Below are 13,797 nucleotides of genomic sequence, written 5' to 3'. Positions count from 1 at the left end.
CAGCTTTCAACACATCACCTATTTACTCAATAAAACTGTGTACAGTGAGACACAATACCAGACTAAAATAGATATTTTTAACATAACTTTTAACTATGTTAAAAATAACATACTGCCAGGTAAACTTTTGTTACAGAGAAAACCATAAATGAATGTACCTTCACATCTGCTGTCTTGTTTCCACCAGACATAGGGGTCTGTGTAATTCTAGTGATTTGCTTCACCTAGAAAGGAAAGTAGTTAAAACTTTTTTAGTTTTGGATAGAACAGGGTAGGATTAGAACCCCTGTCAGACTTTATTGATGTCTACTGGGGAGGTGCATCCCCTCCATTTGTCCAGATGAACACTGTCAATGGCACAGAAAGTAATGGGAAATCAAACATTTTACAGTTGTCACAAAAAAAGGAAGCAAGATGGTAATATTATTCTTGTGTGTTACCGTTTCCATTTTCCCCAGTGTATATTGCTGCAGTTAATGTATCCTGCCGAGCAATATGTCTTTTCTGTACTGCTCATGTAGCACACATGCATTGTCATGCATGCATGTCATTGAATATAACATAGCAGTATGTTTTTGGGTGGTGGGAAGAAACCCAAACACACACATAGAAAACATACAAATTCAGATATTGTCCCTGAAGACAATTAAAGTTGGGACTCCAGCACAGTAAGGCAAGCATGCTAATCATTAATTCACTATAACTGTGAAATTAATGAAAACAGTTTTATTACTGAAGATGGATCATACTACTAGTTGTTAAAGAAGATTTCCACCAAGTTCTTGTAGCACTACCCCCTTAAGAATTGTAAAGGTGTGGGCCCTATAGGACTCTATAGTCCTGCAGCACAGCTAGGCAACACGGATTTCCTTCCATACACTTGCATTCAGGAGACAATGATCAGTCCTTGAGCTTTGTTTTCTTATTAGGGGATAAAACGTGGATAGGGTAGGGGGTGCGCGGGATGCCCAATGAAACTGCAAAAAGGGAAAAGAGGAGGCGCTTCTAAGTTTATTAAGATGCACAGAATAAAATGCATTTACTAGAGCAAAGTAAAATGTCAGCATATCGATCAGGTGAAACATCAAGGATTCTTCCTGCCAAGATTAGGTCTCCAGCAACACACTGACCAACAGTAGTGATGTCAAAGGGGGGGCAGTAATGCGTTTTGGAGCATGTGCAATGTCTGATGAAGGAGCAATTGTGCATGCTCAAAACGCGTTACCATCCCCCTTTGACGTCACTTCCCAGCGCGGTTCTGGAAGTTCCTGGTCGGTGCGTTGCTGGAGACTAATTCTTGGCAGGAAGAATCCTTGACATTTCACCTGATCGATATACTGACATTTTACTATGCTCTAGTAAGTGCATTTTATTCTGTGCATCTTAATAAACTTATCTAGCCTACTATGCTTAGAAGCGCCTCCTCTTTTCCCTTTTTGCTGTTCAGAGCCTGGCTTCTTTCATCTGGAGTGCTGCTGCAAGTGTTGGATGGTCATCCATTTCTCCTTACCACCATATGGCTGTTTCCAGTCTATACACATGACTGTTTTGAATCCCCATGGTCTCTTTTGCCGGAGCGTCCTACACACCTTATTTATTAAAAAAAAAGAAATGATATGAGTAACATTATATAACATCCTCATATAAACAGCTCTTCACTCTGTAGGATCATAAAAAAACCCAAAATAAAATAATAACATAATATAATGTAACAGAAGATCAATTGAATAAATGAAATAAACTTCCACCAAGGTGTAACAGAGTGAAGGGAATAGGGTCCGCCACATAGATCTTCTTATAAGGAAAGTCTCTGTAATTCATATATTCACTCCAGCACCACCGTGTTCATTAGGTGACAATCACCCCATCGAACTAATCACTCACCAGAACATGGTGTGAATTAGGTACAACAATTTATCCTCTCCTTGGACCCGCAGTCACCTTCGTTCAAAAAGATCCGATAGGTCCAGTGCATAAATATAAAGCACAAATGCATCATATAGCGTAATTCTGTTTTTAAAAATAAAAAGATTTTATTGCCAATAACTCACTTAAAATTACACTCACATAAAATTAAAAGCAATGCGCATCTAATATAATGATAGAGCAATGATCACCACATGTATTGAACTGCTGGCATCTCACCACACTTCTGTGCACAACCTGCTGTTTCACTTCCGGGTGTGAAATTATTTATTGCTGCCCAATGGAACTGATAAACCAAGGACACACTTTTTGAAACTATTTACAAGTCAAATAACTCCTCTTCTTGGAGAGCTAACCAGCATCTCCTGATGTACCTCTCTAGACTCCAAATGTTCCTTTATCTGGCTGCCTGAAAGTAAATCCCTGAACAGGAGATCCAGTCCTACCACTTTAAAAGAAAGGCAGTCCCAGGTGGTAGCTAATCTGGTTTACCACCAGAGTGCTCCTTCCCCTATCTGGCCCAGAGGGTACAGGTTTACTCATTTGTCCCTCTACTGTGCTGCTGTTGAATTGTTGGCTGCTACCAGGCCTTCTAGCTGGGCCATTCCTCTGCTACACAGGTGGTCTCCTCTCAGGGGGCCATGAAGGTGCAAGCTTTTGCCTTCCAAGGTCCCTTTCTGAAGGTGAGCCCCTCTCCCATTCGTGCCCCCTCCCAGGTTCCTGCTCTTCAGGCTACTTCTCCATCTTCCACCCGAACTCTCCTGCTACTGAGCAGGCTCTGTCATATTTAAGGGCTGCTCTGACACCTTGCCAAGCTTTCTGTTGGGGATTGGTCAAAGTCCCTTAAATATGCAGATCAGCCACTCCTAGCTAAGTAGGAGAGCACTACACTACTGTTTATACATGAACTGGCCACAAAGCGTGAACCCATAGTGACTTAATAAAAATTACATTTCTTTTTGTGAAGAGTAGATCATAGATATGGCAACTCATATACACATGGAAGGATAATAAAAACTTAGGAGCTGCATGTGGTGTGATTGATCACAAAAAATCATATCTATTGACTTTACAGTAACTTTAACATGATCCCGTGGCCATCAAAGATGTAAACCATGTGATGTCATCTCACATAGTGGAGCAGCCCCAAAGCTTGGGTGACCTAATATGCTAATATTGACTTCAATAGTTAAAATCCTGTTTAGGCCCATGCCTTTTTTGCCTCTAGTGTAAGGAATAAATTTTTTAATTTTGAATGAAGTAGGGAAGAACTTTTGTCAAGTTAGGTTGTCTGTGTCCCCATGAAGAGATTGGCCCTCTCTGTGTCCTGTTGACCATTGCTACCAAGACAGAACGTGAGGCTAAACTCAAAGTTTTAAAGTTGCCACTAGATGAGGGGAAATCTTCTAATGGGGAAACCTGATCCCATGACGTTCCATGAGAATTCCATTAGGAGAGCTTAACTCTGGCTTTACATACACCTTAACCTGCATGTCTGTGCGAAAAAAAAGGACTTCTTTGCAGTACGTGTACATTTTTTTTCTTTAAAAACCTTTAAAGATGTTGCTAGTGCAGACGAATAGCTGCTTATCTAACTGAAATGCACTCGGCTAATAAGTCCTGTTGTAGGCTGATACCACACAGCATTTTTGTGGGCTGGGTGGTGTTAGCCCTGCCCAGTTTTCTTTTGCTAAACTACTAAAACCAGCCCACTTTCCCATCTCCACAATATAAAGGCTAATAATTTGTAGTTCCAAGATAAGAACTGGGAAGACTACTTACTCTTTTCTAGATAGCACAGAAATTGTGCATAAGACACAAAATGGCTCTAAATTTTTGACATGATCAACAGGCATATTTTTTTTGCCCTTATCAAACAGATATAACAAAATGCTTTCAACAGTATAGTTATATACTTAAGGTTGCTAATAAGAGAAGTTAATTGTTGAGGTTTACATGCACGTTAGGGCTGGCCAGAATTAAAAGGGGTAAACCAAAAGTGACTTGAGTTCTTGAAGCTGCTAATTTAATAGCAGATCACTGTGCCTCACTGATAAGACACATAAGTTCAGACTATCTCTGATGTGTGGTTTGTACTTCAACCATACTTTGAAGGAAGGTGGGTGTCAGCTGCAATTATTTTTGGTGTTTCTGATTTAGAAGATCAAATAACTTGCACATTTGTAGCCTTCCAGCCAAACGTAAGCCAAACAATTTAATAGATTGTTATTAGAAATCTGTGATTGGAAAGTATGGAAACTTAAGCTGAAAGCAGAGGGTGCTGTTAAACATCTACCAGGACCAGAAGTCCCTGCCAACAACTGACTGGCAAGATGAAAAGGCAGTTATTTAAACTGTAGAATAGGATTTGTGCAAGTGCGCTTTAAAGCAAACAGACACTCGTTTTAATTTTTTTTGTAGTAAGGAAAAAAAGCAAACCTTCCATGCAAATGGGAGGTCCACTGCCCTGCCAGGGCTGAACCTCCCAAACAAATAAGCTATTGTAGTGCTACCCCCAAAGGAGCTGACTTCAAGAACAACCTCAGCCCCTCTAACACACCTGATTGAATAAAATCAATGCCAGCATGTATAAAGGCACACATATTAATACCTTTAGCCTGGTGTTGGGTTGCTACCAGATAATAGACACACTTAATGTACTTAATCTATTGATACAGGTTAGAATATATGGCAGTTTGAACGTACACATCAGGTAAATTAGTACACGGTATGCTGGACAGAGTGATCACTATACCAAAATAATCAAGTTCTATACCATGATCTGAAATCAATATGTGAATTGGCAAAACACCAATAAACATTGTAAATAAACAGATACAAGATACAGTATAAATGATACTACTACTGATACAGTGGCCTTGAGTACAGTCTAAGGGATTGGCTGGGGTATGGTGGAACATCTCATAAGAGGTCCGTCTTAACTAAGTAAAGGGGCAAAAGGTCTCTGGGCATCAATTGTTAAGGGTAAGTCTGTAGTCTTGACTCTTCAGCTGGCTAAATATTGGGGTAACCATTGGCGCAATTTCAGGCAGTCAAAAAGGCCTGCAGGCTGTAAGGTAGCTGATTAGGTAGCTTCTTTTGGCTCTAGCTCTAGGGATGGTAGCAAGTAATAGCAGCATAGTCGTTTCACCAGACCCAGCAATACAGCAGCAGTGGTCCCACTGAGTAGGTGTCTCCTAGCTCTGGGTTGCCCGTGGCAACTCGGATAACCAATGCAGCAAGGTTCGGACCCTGGCTCTCCGCACTCAGGTCACTGCTCTGTACTGTATGGCTTTCCCCCCACACAATAGTGAGTTTCCAAAGGCACAGTCGCAGTCTCTCTCTCTTTCTGGTACAGCACCCCGGTCCTCTCACTCTCACTGTTTTCACTTCTCTGCTCTCTTGTAACATTTGCCTGGGTAAAAGCTTCTTGCTCTCTTCTCTAGTAGGGCTCTGCAGGAATTTTCTGGGGCAGAGCGGGTGGCAAGCAGGGATTATACAGAGCGAGCTGCTGACAGAAAGAACAGGGCCAACTGGCAGGAATACAGAGTTGCTGTCCTCCAGTGCGCTGTCACTGCTCTGGCTGTGGGGGATGGGGGGGGAGGTGAGCGGGTAGAGCAGAGCTCCCAGCTACACAATAAACAAAATGTTAATAAAGATTTTACAAGAAAAAGAGTAAAAAAACTACTCACCTTGGTCCCATCTTCTGGGAGGTGTGGGATACATCACAGCTCCTCACTGCTTCCTCCTTGCCACTTGCAATTCTGTGAGAACGCATTTCTGCAATGAGTTGGGATACAGTCTCATGGGATTTTGCATGCCCTGCTATCCCAGGAAGCAATGATGTCACCTATGTCTCCAAAAAGCTGAGACTGAAGTAATTTTTATCTGTTTTTTGTTAAGTCTTATTAACGTTTTTTCTGTTAATTTTGTTTGGGCAGCAGGAGTCTAGCAGGGAGATGGACCTTCTGTTTTTCATTGAAGGTCTGCTTCAAATGAAGGTTATTCTGAAGGTTATTATTACTACCTTCTCTTTCTTTCAGGTTTACATGTCCGTTCCTTGTGTTACCAGTTGACTACACAGTTGTAGTAGATCTGTGAAGTGGGCTTTATTGAACTGGTTTTCCTTATGTTGCTTGGAGAATTGTACACACTTCAAAAAATGAACTTAGATAACATTATCTTGAAGTCTGAGCATCTTTTTGAAAATGTTTTTTCCTTCACGCGTTTTGATGACTTGCTTACTTTTGCGTGTGCTGTATGGTTTATTTTATCTGGTTAAAAATCAACAAAAGCTGTGATTTAGAATGCAGGTGCTTATGGCTACTCATGGCACATTGGCAATTTAGCTTTGCATAAGAAAGGCACATTGGAAAAAAAAATGTATATCCACCAAAACTGATATTTATATTCTAGTGGTCTTTTTAGACGTTTTGGAAAGTACAAGTTGGTGATCTTGAAAGAAAAGCTGACTGAGTTCTAACTTACCATGGAGACTTATTTTCCCCTATTGTAAGAGTGCCCCTATTCTGTTGCTGGAGGAGCGTTCTTCCTTCTCTGATTCCCATAATGCAAATAAATAAGACATTCAGAAGAGATTGGGACTGCCTTGAAATTGCTGTGGTTGTTGTGCAGACCTGGAAAAATAAACTTGCCACTGAAGTTCTGAACACAAGGTAGAAGTCACTAAAGACTGAAATATTATTTTTGAGTGTAATGTTCCTATTAGTAGGTGTGATGACTTTGCATTAACACTGTAGTTCATATTTAGTACATTCATTCAGGAGGTGGCGCTCTACAGCCTGCAAATTTTCTGTACTTCTTTGTTTCTGTTCTTTAACCGCTTATTGTCCTCCCTATAGCAGAAATACTGCTACAGGCCGGCATGGGTGTGCAAAATCACATATATACATGATGTTGCAGTTCTGGGTAGGGGATGCGCGCGAGCCCTATCCACGCTGCCATTCACGTCCTTGGCTATCAATCACCGGGTTCCAGACGGTGATTACTCGGCAGCACCCAGTGATCTCCGAGTATTACCAACAGAGGAGAGAACTGTATGTAAACAATACAGTTCTCTCCCTTGTCAGCTCCTGCACACTACTTTGTATGGCTCTGCATAGCAGAGCCGTATAAAGCAGTGTAGTTACTGTTGAAAGCACACACAGTACATAATGTGAAACAACACACAGTCTACCCTTTGATCGCCCCACAAGTTAACCCCTTCCTGTCCAGTGCCATTAGTACAGTGTCAGTAATTTTTATTATCACTGAGCACTGTGTTGGTGTCACTGGGGATGTCAGTGACACCAAGTCCATTCCCCCCCAGTGTCAGAATGCCTGCCGCAGTCCCGCTATAAGTCGCTGATCACTGCATTACTAGCAAAAAGCAAACATAAATTCCAGTGTATATACCGCCATTTTAAATGCTATAACGTTCACATAAACCAATTAATTTACATGTTTTAGGATTTTTTTTTATCAAAGACATGGAGCCGAATACATTTTGCCCTAAATTTATGACAAAATTAGATTTTTTAAAAAATTTTATTGGACATAATAGCAAAAAGTCCCAAATATAATTTTTTTTTTCCAATTGGTTAAAGGGAGGGAGTGTCATTTGTTCCCTTTGTGTTCAAATCTATATAGAAAACATACACAGCTTAAAGGGATCCTGTCACCAACATAAAAAATTGCGCTTAAAAGCACAGAGTGTATTGTGAATTCTTACTATTTTACAGCATTTTCCTTTTCATAAATTATTTCTTATTCACTTGCAATATGCCTTTAAAATCACCAGCAAATTTGTCGTCATTAGGAAGGGTTGATTCCTTAGCACAGCCACAGTTCCTCCTCCCTTTGCCTTTCAGATAAGAAACCACTGACAACAATGAGCTTTTTAACTGCCTGTAATGGAGGCATTCAACCCACTGTCCACAAATGGTAGAAACATTCTTCTCAGTGGTCATCACACTAAATCCTAGTACACATGGGCCAGATATCAGCCGGTTCAACAGAAACCGGCCGACATTTGGCCTGTGTGTAAAGTAGCCTGTCCGTCAGAAGCCAGCCGAATGTTTGGCTTCTGTGGAACAGGCATGGCGGAAAAAATGCATCCAATGGCTGCAAACACTGACTGGTGTGTTCTGGCGGGGGCAGGGGGGGAGGTGGGCACAGTCCTCCTGTCCCCCTGGGCAGTCCCCAGTAGGACACAATAGCTCAACGGGGAGATCTCTGTTAGTACAGCAAGCTCCTCCAGAGCTCCTCACTCATAGTATGCACCAGGTATTGATGTGAGCTGTAGATATAGTACCTATTAGCAGGGGTTCCCTTGTTTCAAGGGTATCTGAATTTGAAAACGTTGAGGAAGGCTGCTATGTACTGTATATACTGTTAATTCTTATCTGAAATGTAAGTAATTCTAATGTGTAAATACGTATTGTACAGCCCATGTACAGACATTTGTTTTACTTTTTTGTTTTTCTTGTCTCTATCTGGCCAAGACTTTTTTTTTGCAAGTCCTAATGTTTTTTTGGTTTTTTTTTTCCTTAGAAAATAAGTATAACATTACTTTTCCCAAATTAGTATTGTGATTTAATGTTATTATCACCGAATGCTGTAACTCTGAAATACCAATTGTATTGCAGGGAACATCTGGACCAGATCCCACAACGGTGTATGTGGACATGAGAGCATTGCGACATGATCGGTATGTAAGCCACTTTTTATGTCTCGTGTGTAGGAAGTCTTTTTGCTTTCCTAATAGTTATCAAGCACAAGATGGAAGACAATAGGCTTAATCTGCTTTGCTATATTACTTGTGGTTTATGTCATAGTGATTGTCCTTTTTAGACAGGTTAGTCTAATTTTGTGTTTTCTTGTTTTTTGTTTTGTTTTTTAAATATTGGTTGTTTTGGCACTTGACGGTTATTATAGGTTAGTGAATTGAACCAATATCCTGCTGAGCATGACAAAATTGTTATCACCCCGTTGGAGGTATCAGAATGTTCTCCATGCTAAGGTGTGATGAGCAGAGGTCCCAGTATGTGGGGAGGATGGAGGCTTCACAGGCCTGTAAGCAGCTTGATAGCAATGTAGTTTTGAATTTTAAGTGCACATATCCAGATGCTTATTATGGGTGATATAAGATAGGACTTAAAAAAACAAATTGTGTACACTTCATATCTATTTGCATGACACATTAGATCGTTATTATCTGCTTGAGCACTTGTCATGGTCCTCCTAATGGATTTTCCAACCTTCAAGAAATGGTGTTTAGGCATACTACTTTACTGGTACTGAGTAGAGAAGTACAGAAGTCCACCTCACAGCTACTACAGACCTGGCCCTGGTTTTATCAATCCCTGGATTAAGAAATACAGTGACAATAATTGATCAGACATTGGAATAAGTAGGCATACTAACTTTTCTGCTTGTCTATATATTGTATATAATATGTAAAGCTAGACCAATTTTGGTGTCCACAATTGAAATATAACCTTTGCATGCAGACATGGAGTATGGCATACATGCAGAGCAGTTTGTTTTTTCCAGACCAGTCCGCCCCACTCCTTTTGTCTGTATTTGGATGATGCTGGAACACACGTTAGTGTTGCTCAAATGTCCACTTAAGGCTTCACCACTCTGACTCCACACACAGAAAGCCTGATATAAAAAGTCAGCACTAATCATTTTTTCATAGGCACTAAGCAGATTTAAAGTTTCCTTTAGAAGCAGAGAGAAGTACACTCCTACTGTCCTTTTACTGCCCTCATAATGACTTTGTGCATGCTAATATCTTTAAGGATTAGTCAAAATGCATAATAAACCATGCGGGCAGAGCATGCTGAAACAAACATTCTCTTGTGTTTCTTTGACAATAATGTGTATTCGGTTTTCAAGTCATAACAAGCACAAAGTTGCCCACGCAGGGGGACAAAATAATTGTATGTAGTATCATTCAAACAAGCATGAATGCACATGGAATTAAGCAAATCCACAAAGTATGTGAGAGTCTAGACTGGTATCAAACTATTCAGGGTCCAGTAGATTGCCTAAAGGCCAAAGTCCTATTGTATGTGCATTAGAGAAAAAGAGAATAAAGTAAAGATGAGAAACCGGAGGAAAGGAGAACAAAAAAACAAGAGAGGGCGAGGAGTGGACTAAGGACCAATATAGGATATGCATCACAGGCGGTCTAGAGTTTGAGGAGGGCAAAGAATAAGTCACCCAAGGTTCCCAGACTTAGAGTGGGAGCCATTCAAAATGCTAGTCAGTTTTTAATTTACCATTAAGGCAGCAATGCTGTCCTTCACTCCCTGAAATGGGACTCATGGTTTCTTGCAGGCCTGAGCAATGGGCCGTTTCGCAGACAGAAACAGGTAAGAAACTAACTTCTGTTGATATGCAAAAAGGCCCAGAATAGGGCAATGTAAAAGAGCCAATTTAGCATGTTTCCGAATTGTCAAATGAAAAAGAGTGTGCAACTGGCTGAACACTCTGGACCAGGAACCCATCAGGCATGGACAAAATCACCATATATGCAGCATCTCTTCCTTTTAGCCACAATTCCTGAACCATCTGTCACTTTATCCAGGGATTGTGCAGGCTAGTCTAGCAGGTACCCAATACCAGAGCATGAGTACTTTATAGGCGGATTCCAAAATAGTCATGTTAAAGGAGCACCTTGCCACAGTCAACCAGATCATACTCCAGTCCCTCAGATTGATCTCAGTTGCCAGAGGTCCCATTCCCATAGTGTCACATACGTGAGGGATGCTAAATGCGGTCAGGTGTTTAGAGACGCATGTAATGATGGGATAAGGCCTTGGCAGCTCAGAGAATGCTGACAGTAATGTTCAAAGCACGTCTTATGAAAAGGAAATGTGGAGGCACGCCAAAGATTCATAATCCAGTGTCTAAATTGAAGATATCTGAAAAATTCTTAGAACGGGGCGCCATGAGTTTCCTGAATGGAAGCCCACATCGGAAAGGAGCAGGTCTTCGAAAGACATTGTACTGTACTTTGGTATAGCCATGGGACGTCTACCAAGCAAAAGTGTGGGGTTGCTCCATACCTGGAGGGAACAGTGGATTGTTCACAATCGGTAGCAGTGGGAGAAAGGGTGACATGAGATTTCCAGAGTAACGCACCGAATCCCAGATGGTCAAGCGATGCAACATTAAGGCGCCCAGGGATGATGGCTGCAATTTGTGAGGAAGCCATGGGGATCAATTTGCAGTTTGGAATTTCCAGAAACACCCATAAGGGGGATATGAGAGGTCACATGAGACTTAGACAATTGAGAAATCTGGGCTGCCAGATAATATTCCATAACATTAGGAACCCCTAGCCCACCCTGCAACCTTTGTGTGTAATGGGTAGCTCGGGGGACACTGGGGTGTTTATACGCCAAAATGAAGCAAAGTATTCTGGTTTGCAGGAGGTATAAGTAAGGTGGTAAACATGGATGGGCAAGGTTCGAAAGTAGTAAAGCACCTTGGGTAGACTAGTCATTTTTATGGCATTAATACAACCTATCCAGGAGAGAGTGGGGTATTTCCATTATTACTTACATTCTCCTGTGTTTCTAACCTGTGATGCCATCAGAAGGTACTATAAAGATTGCTGAGCTGCGACATCTGTGAGAAAAGGATCAGTGGTGCACCCTACATATCATCCTGCATGGAGGTGTACTCCACAAGGCTAAATTTCCCAATAGCCTTCTGCCTGTAGGCAGTCTATGGGTTGGCTCTTTGGAGTGTGTAGTGTATTGCCCTGTCATTGTTTGGGCATCTGCACATATGTGCACCTTAGATTGCAAGCTCATTGAGGATTAGAGACTGATGTGAATGTACAATGTATATGTAAAGTGTTGCATAAATTGATGGCACTATACAAGTACCTCAAATAAAATAAATATGTAGTGTATCTAATAGGTGCTGAGTCAGATACATGCTGCAGTATGTACACTTGCAGTCAGTGTCTTGAGCATATTGGCATCTGGAGGGATCTTATCAGAGAAGGCAGGTAGAGCTGGATGGGGAGAAGTGGGGAAATGTCACTAGCATTACTGGATAGGAACCTCTTTCCTGCTAAAGCTAGTAGTGCCCTCAGCACTATCTGCATAGATCTACATGAAGGCAATGAGGTCACCCAGCATATTTCAGGCAATAGCAGCCTTTACCCACAATGGACACTTTAGTTTGGGTAAGCATGCTGATACACTACACTACTAAGTAAATTGAGTGAACTTTCTGATGTTTGCACAGTTGCAATTTGTTGCAAAACGACAGTAGTTCACTGAATGTTTTGTGTGTTTTAAATGGCTGTACGCAACATATGACCCTAGTTGTAAAGTACATAGCAATAATTGGATTGATGCGCGCCAAGGTTCCTGGACCACATATCAGTGAAAGAAATTATCAGTGACAGGCAGGGTCTAGGAAGGCAGACTGAGCTGGAGACATCATGCTTGCAGATTTGTTTTAGTTAAGTCTTGACTCTTGCAGGATTGTTCCACCTTACTGACCCCTAGTAATATATTTTTGGCTTTTGATAATGTCAGGCTCTTGGTTACATCAGTTAATGAATGCATATAGATGTATTTGCAGTGCATGTACTACCCCTGTGAAAAAATAGACTGTGTATTTGCTATGTAGCTTTGTACTTTTCTCCTTGTATGAAGGAGAACATGGTCATCTAATTTTTTATGTATAATTAAAGGAAATATTACATGGAAAGGTTTCATTATAGAATGCAAAATGTGAAAAGGGCTGTTATTTAGAGCACATACATGCAGCCTGTAATTGCTTTGGAGACCCATTTCATGTTGGCTGCTCTGAATTCTGTGCTGAGTGTCTGCCCAAGTGCCTCATTAATCCTTGTACTGTGGCAAATATGCTCTTCTTTCTTGGTTTTACTTTTGCACTAATCATTAGCAGCCTTCTGCAGTGATACTTCCCATTTCAGGAATATTACATTTTTGTTCTTGGGTTTGGATATACTTTACTTTCAGGTTATAAACTATAAAATGTGGAAAAGTCCAAGGGGGGGAATGAACTCCATTTGCGTGTGTGCTGTATATAAACTTTATCAGCCTTTGAAATGAACTAGACACAAGCATAAAACCTACTGTATGTGTTTGTTACAGAGTGTACAGCATTACATTGCAACTAAATTACCCACAATTACTTAGAGGCATGAACGTTCTTTGTGAAAACCACATCAGAAAGCAGCGCCAATATGAGTGTAGCAGTCGTAGGTTTAATAAAACGGGCAACAAATATTGCACTTACATGATAAAAGAGAAAGAACCGCTGATCAATGAGAAAACCACTGGCCACGATATGTACCACTGCTGCTGGCCGCCGATCGCTATCAGTCCTCCCGCTATGATTGCCTTGGCAGCTTAACCTTGTCTGCCCTGGCGGTGACTCTTTTACCTTATCTGATTTCATGCCCAATGCCCGTGGAGCCTCTGCATGATCTAGGAAGTGCTGGAAGCCACCAGCAGGACAGATAGCGATTGGTGGCCAGCAGCAACGGTACATATATCAACCAGCAGCTTTCTTACTGATGAGCAGTTCTTTCTCTTTTATCTTGTAAGTGCAATATTTGTTGCCTGTTTTAATAAACCTCCGACTGCTACATTTAGATTGGCGCTGCATTCTCTACCTGTGCTTACTTGCAGGGTCACTTCTAACTCTTCCTAGTGGCTACCTCTGAGTCACAGCACCGGAATATGTATTTAGAGACTTTTTTTTTTTTTTTTTTACCCCATCCAGTTGTGGACTATAGGCTTATCCTCCCTATCTGAGCTCCTGATCTTACACATTTAATGTAATGAGAATGTACAGTACTGGTCTGTT

General features: G+C 41.1%; 1 protein-coding gene across 6 annotated transcripts in view; it reads left to right on the top strand.

The window, feature by feature from the left end:
* Nucleotides 1–13,797, top strand: part of DIP2C (DIP2 acetate--CoA ligase C (putative)) — a 627,226-nt gene that overhangs the window by 586,439 nt on the left and 26,990 nt on the right. For all 6 annotated transcript variants that reach the window (XM_089668744.1, XM_089668740.1, XM_089668739.1 and 3 more), the window contains one exon: nt 8,574–8,635. In XM_089668744.1, the coding sequence (XP_089524870.1) occupies nt 8,574–8,635 (62 nt within the window). The remainder of the gene's footprint in view (nt 1–8,573; nt 8,636–13,797) is intronic.

Source organism: Staurois parvus, unplaced genomic scaffold (assembly GCF_062004578.1).
Source record: "Staurois parvus isolate SC_StPar_1 unplaced genomic scaffold, SC_StPar_1.0 ptg000061l, whole genome shotgun sequence".
Taxonomy (NCBI): Eukaryota; Metazoa; Chordata; class Amphibia; order Anura; family Ranidae; genus Staurois; species Staurois parvus.
The sequence above is the reverse complement of the archived record's forward strand: the minus strand, read 5'-3'. Positions and strand labels throughout refer to the sequence as shown.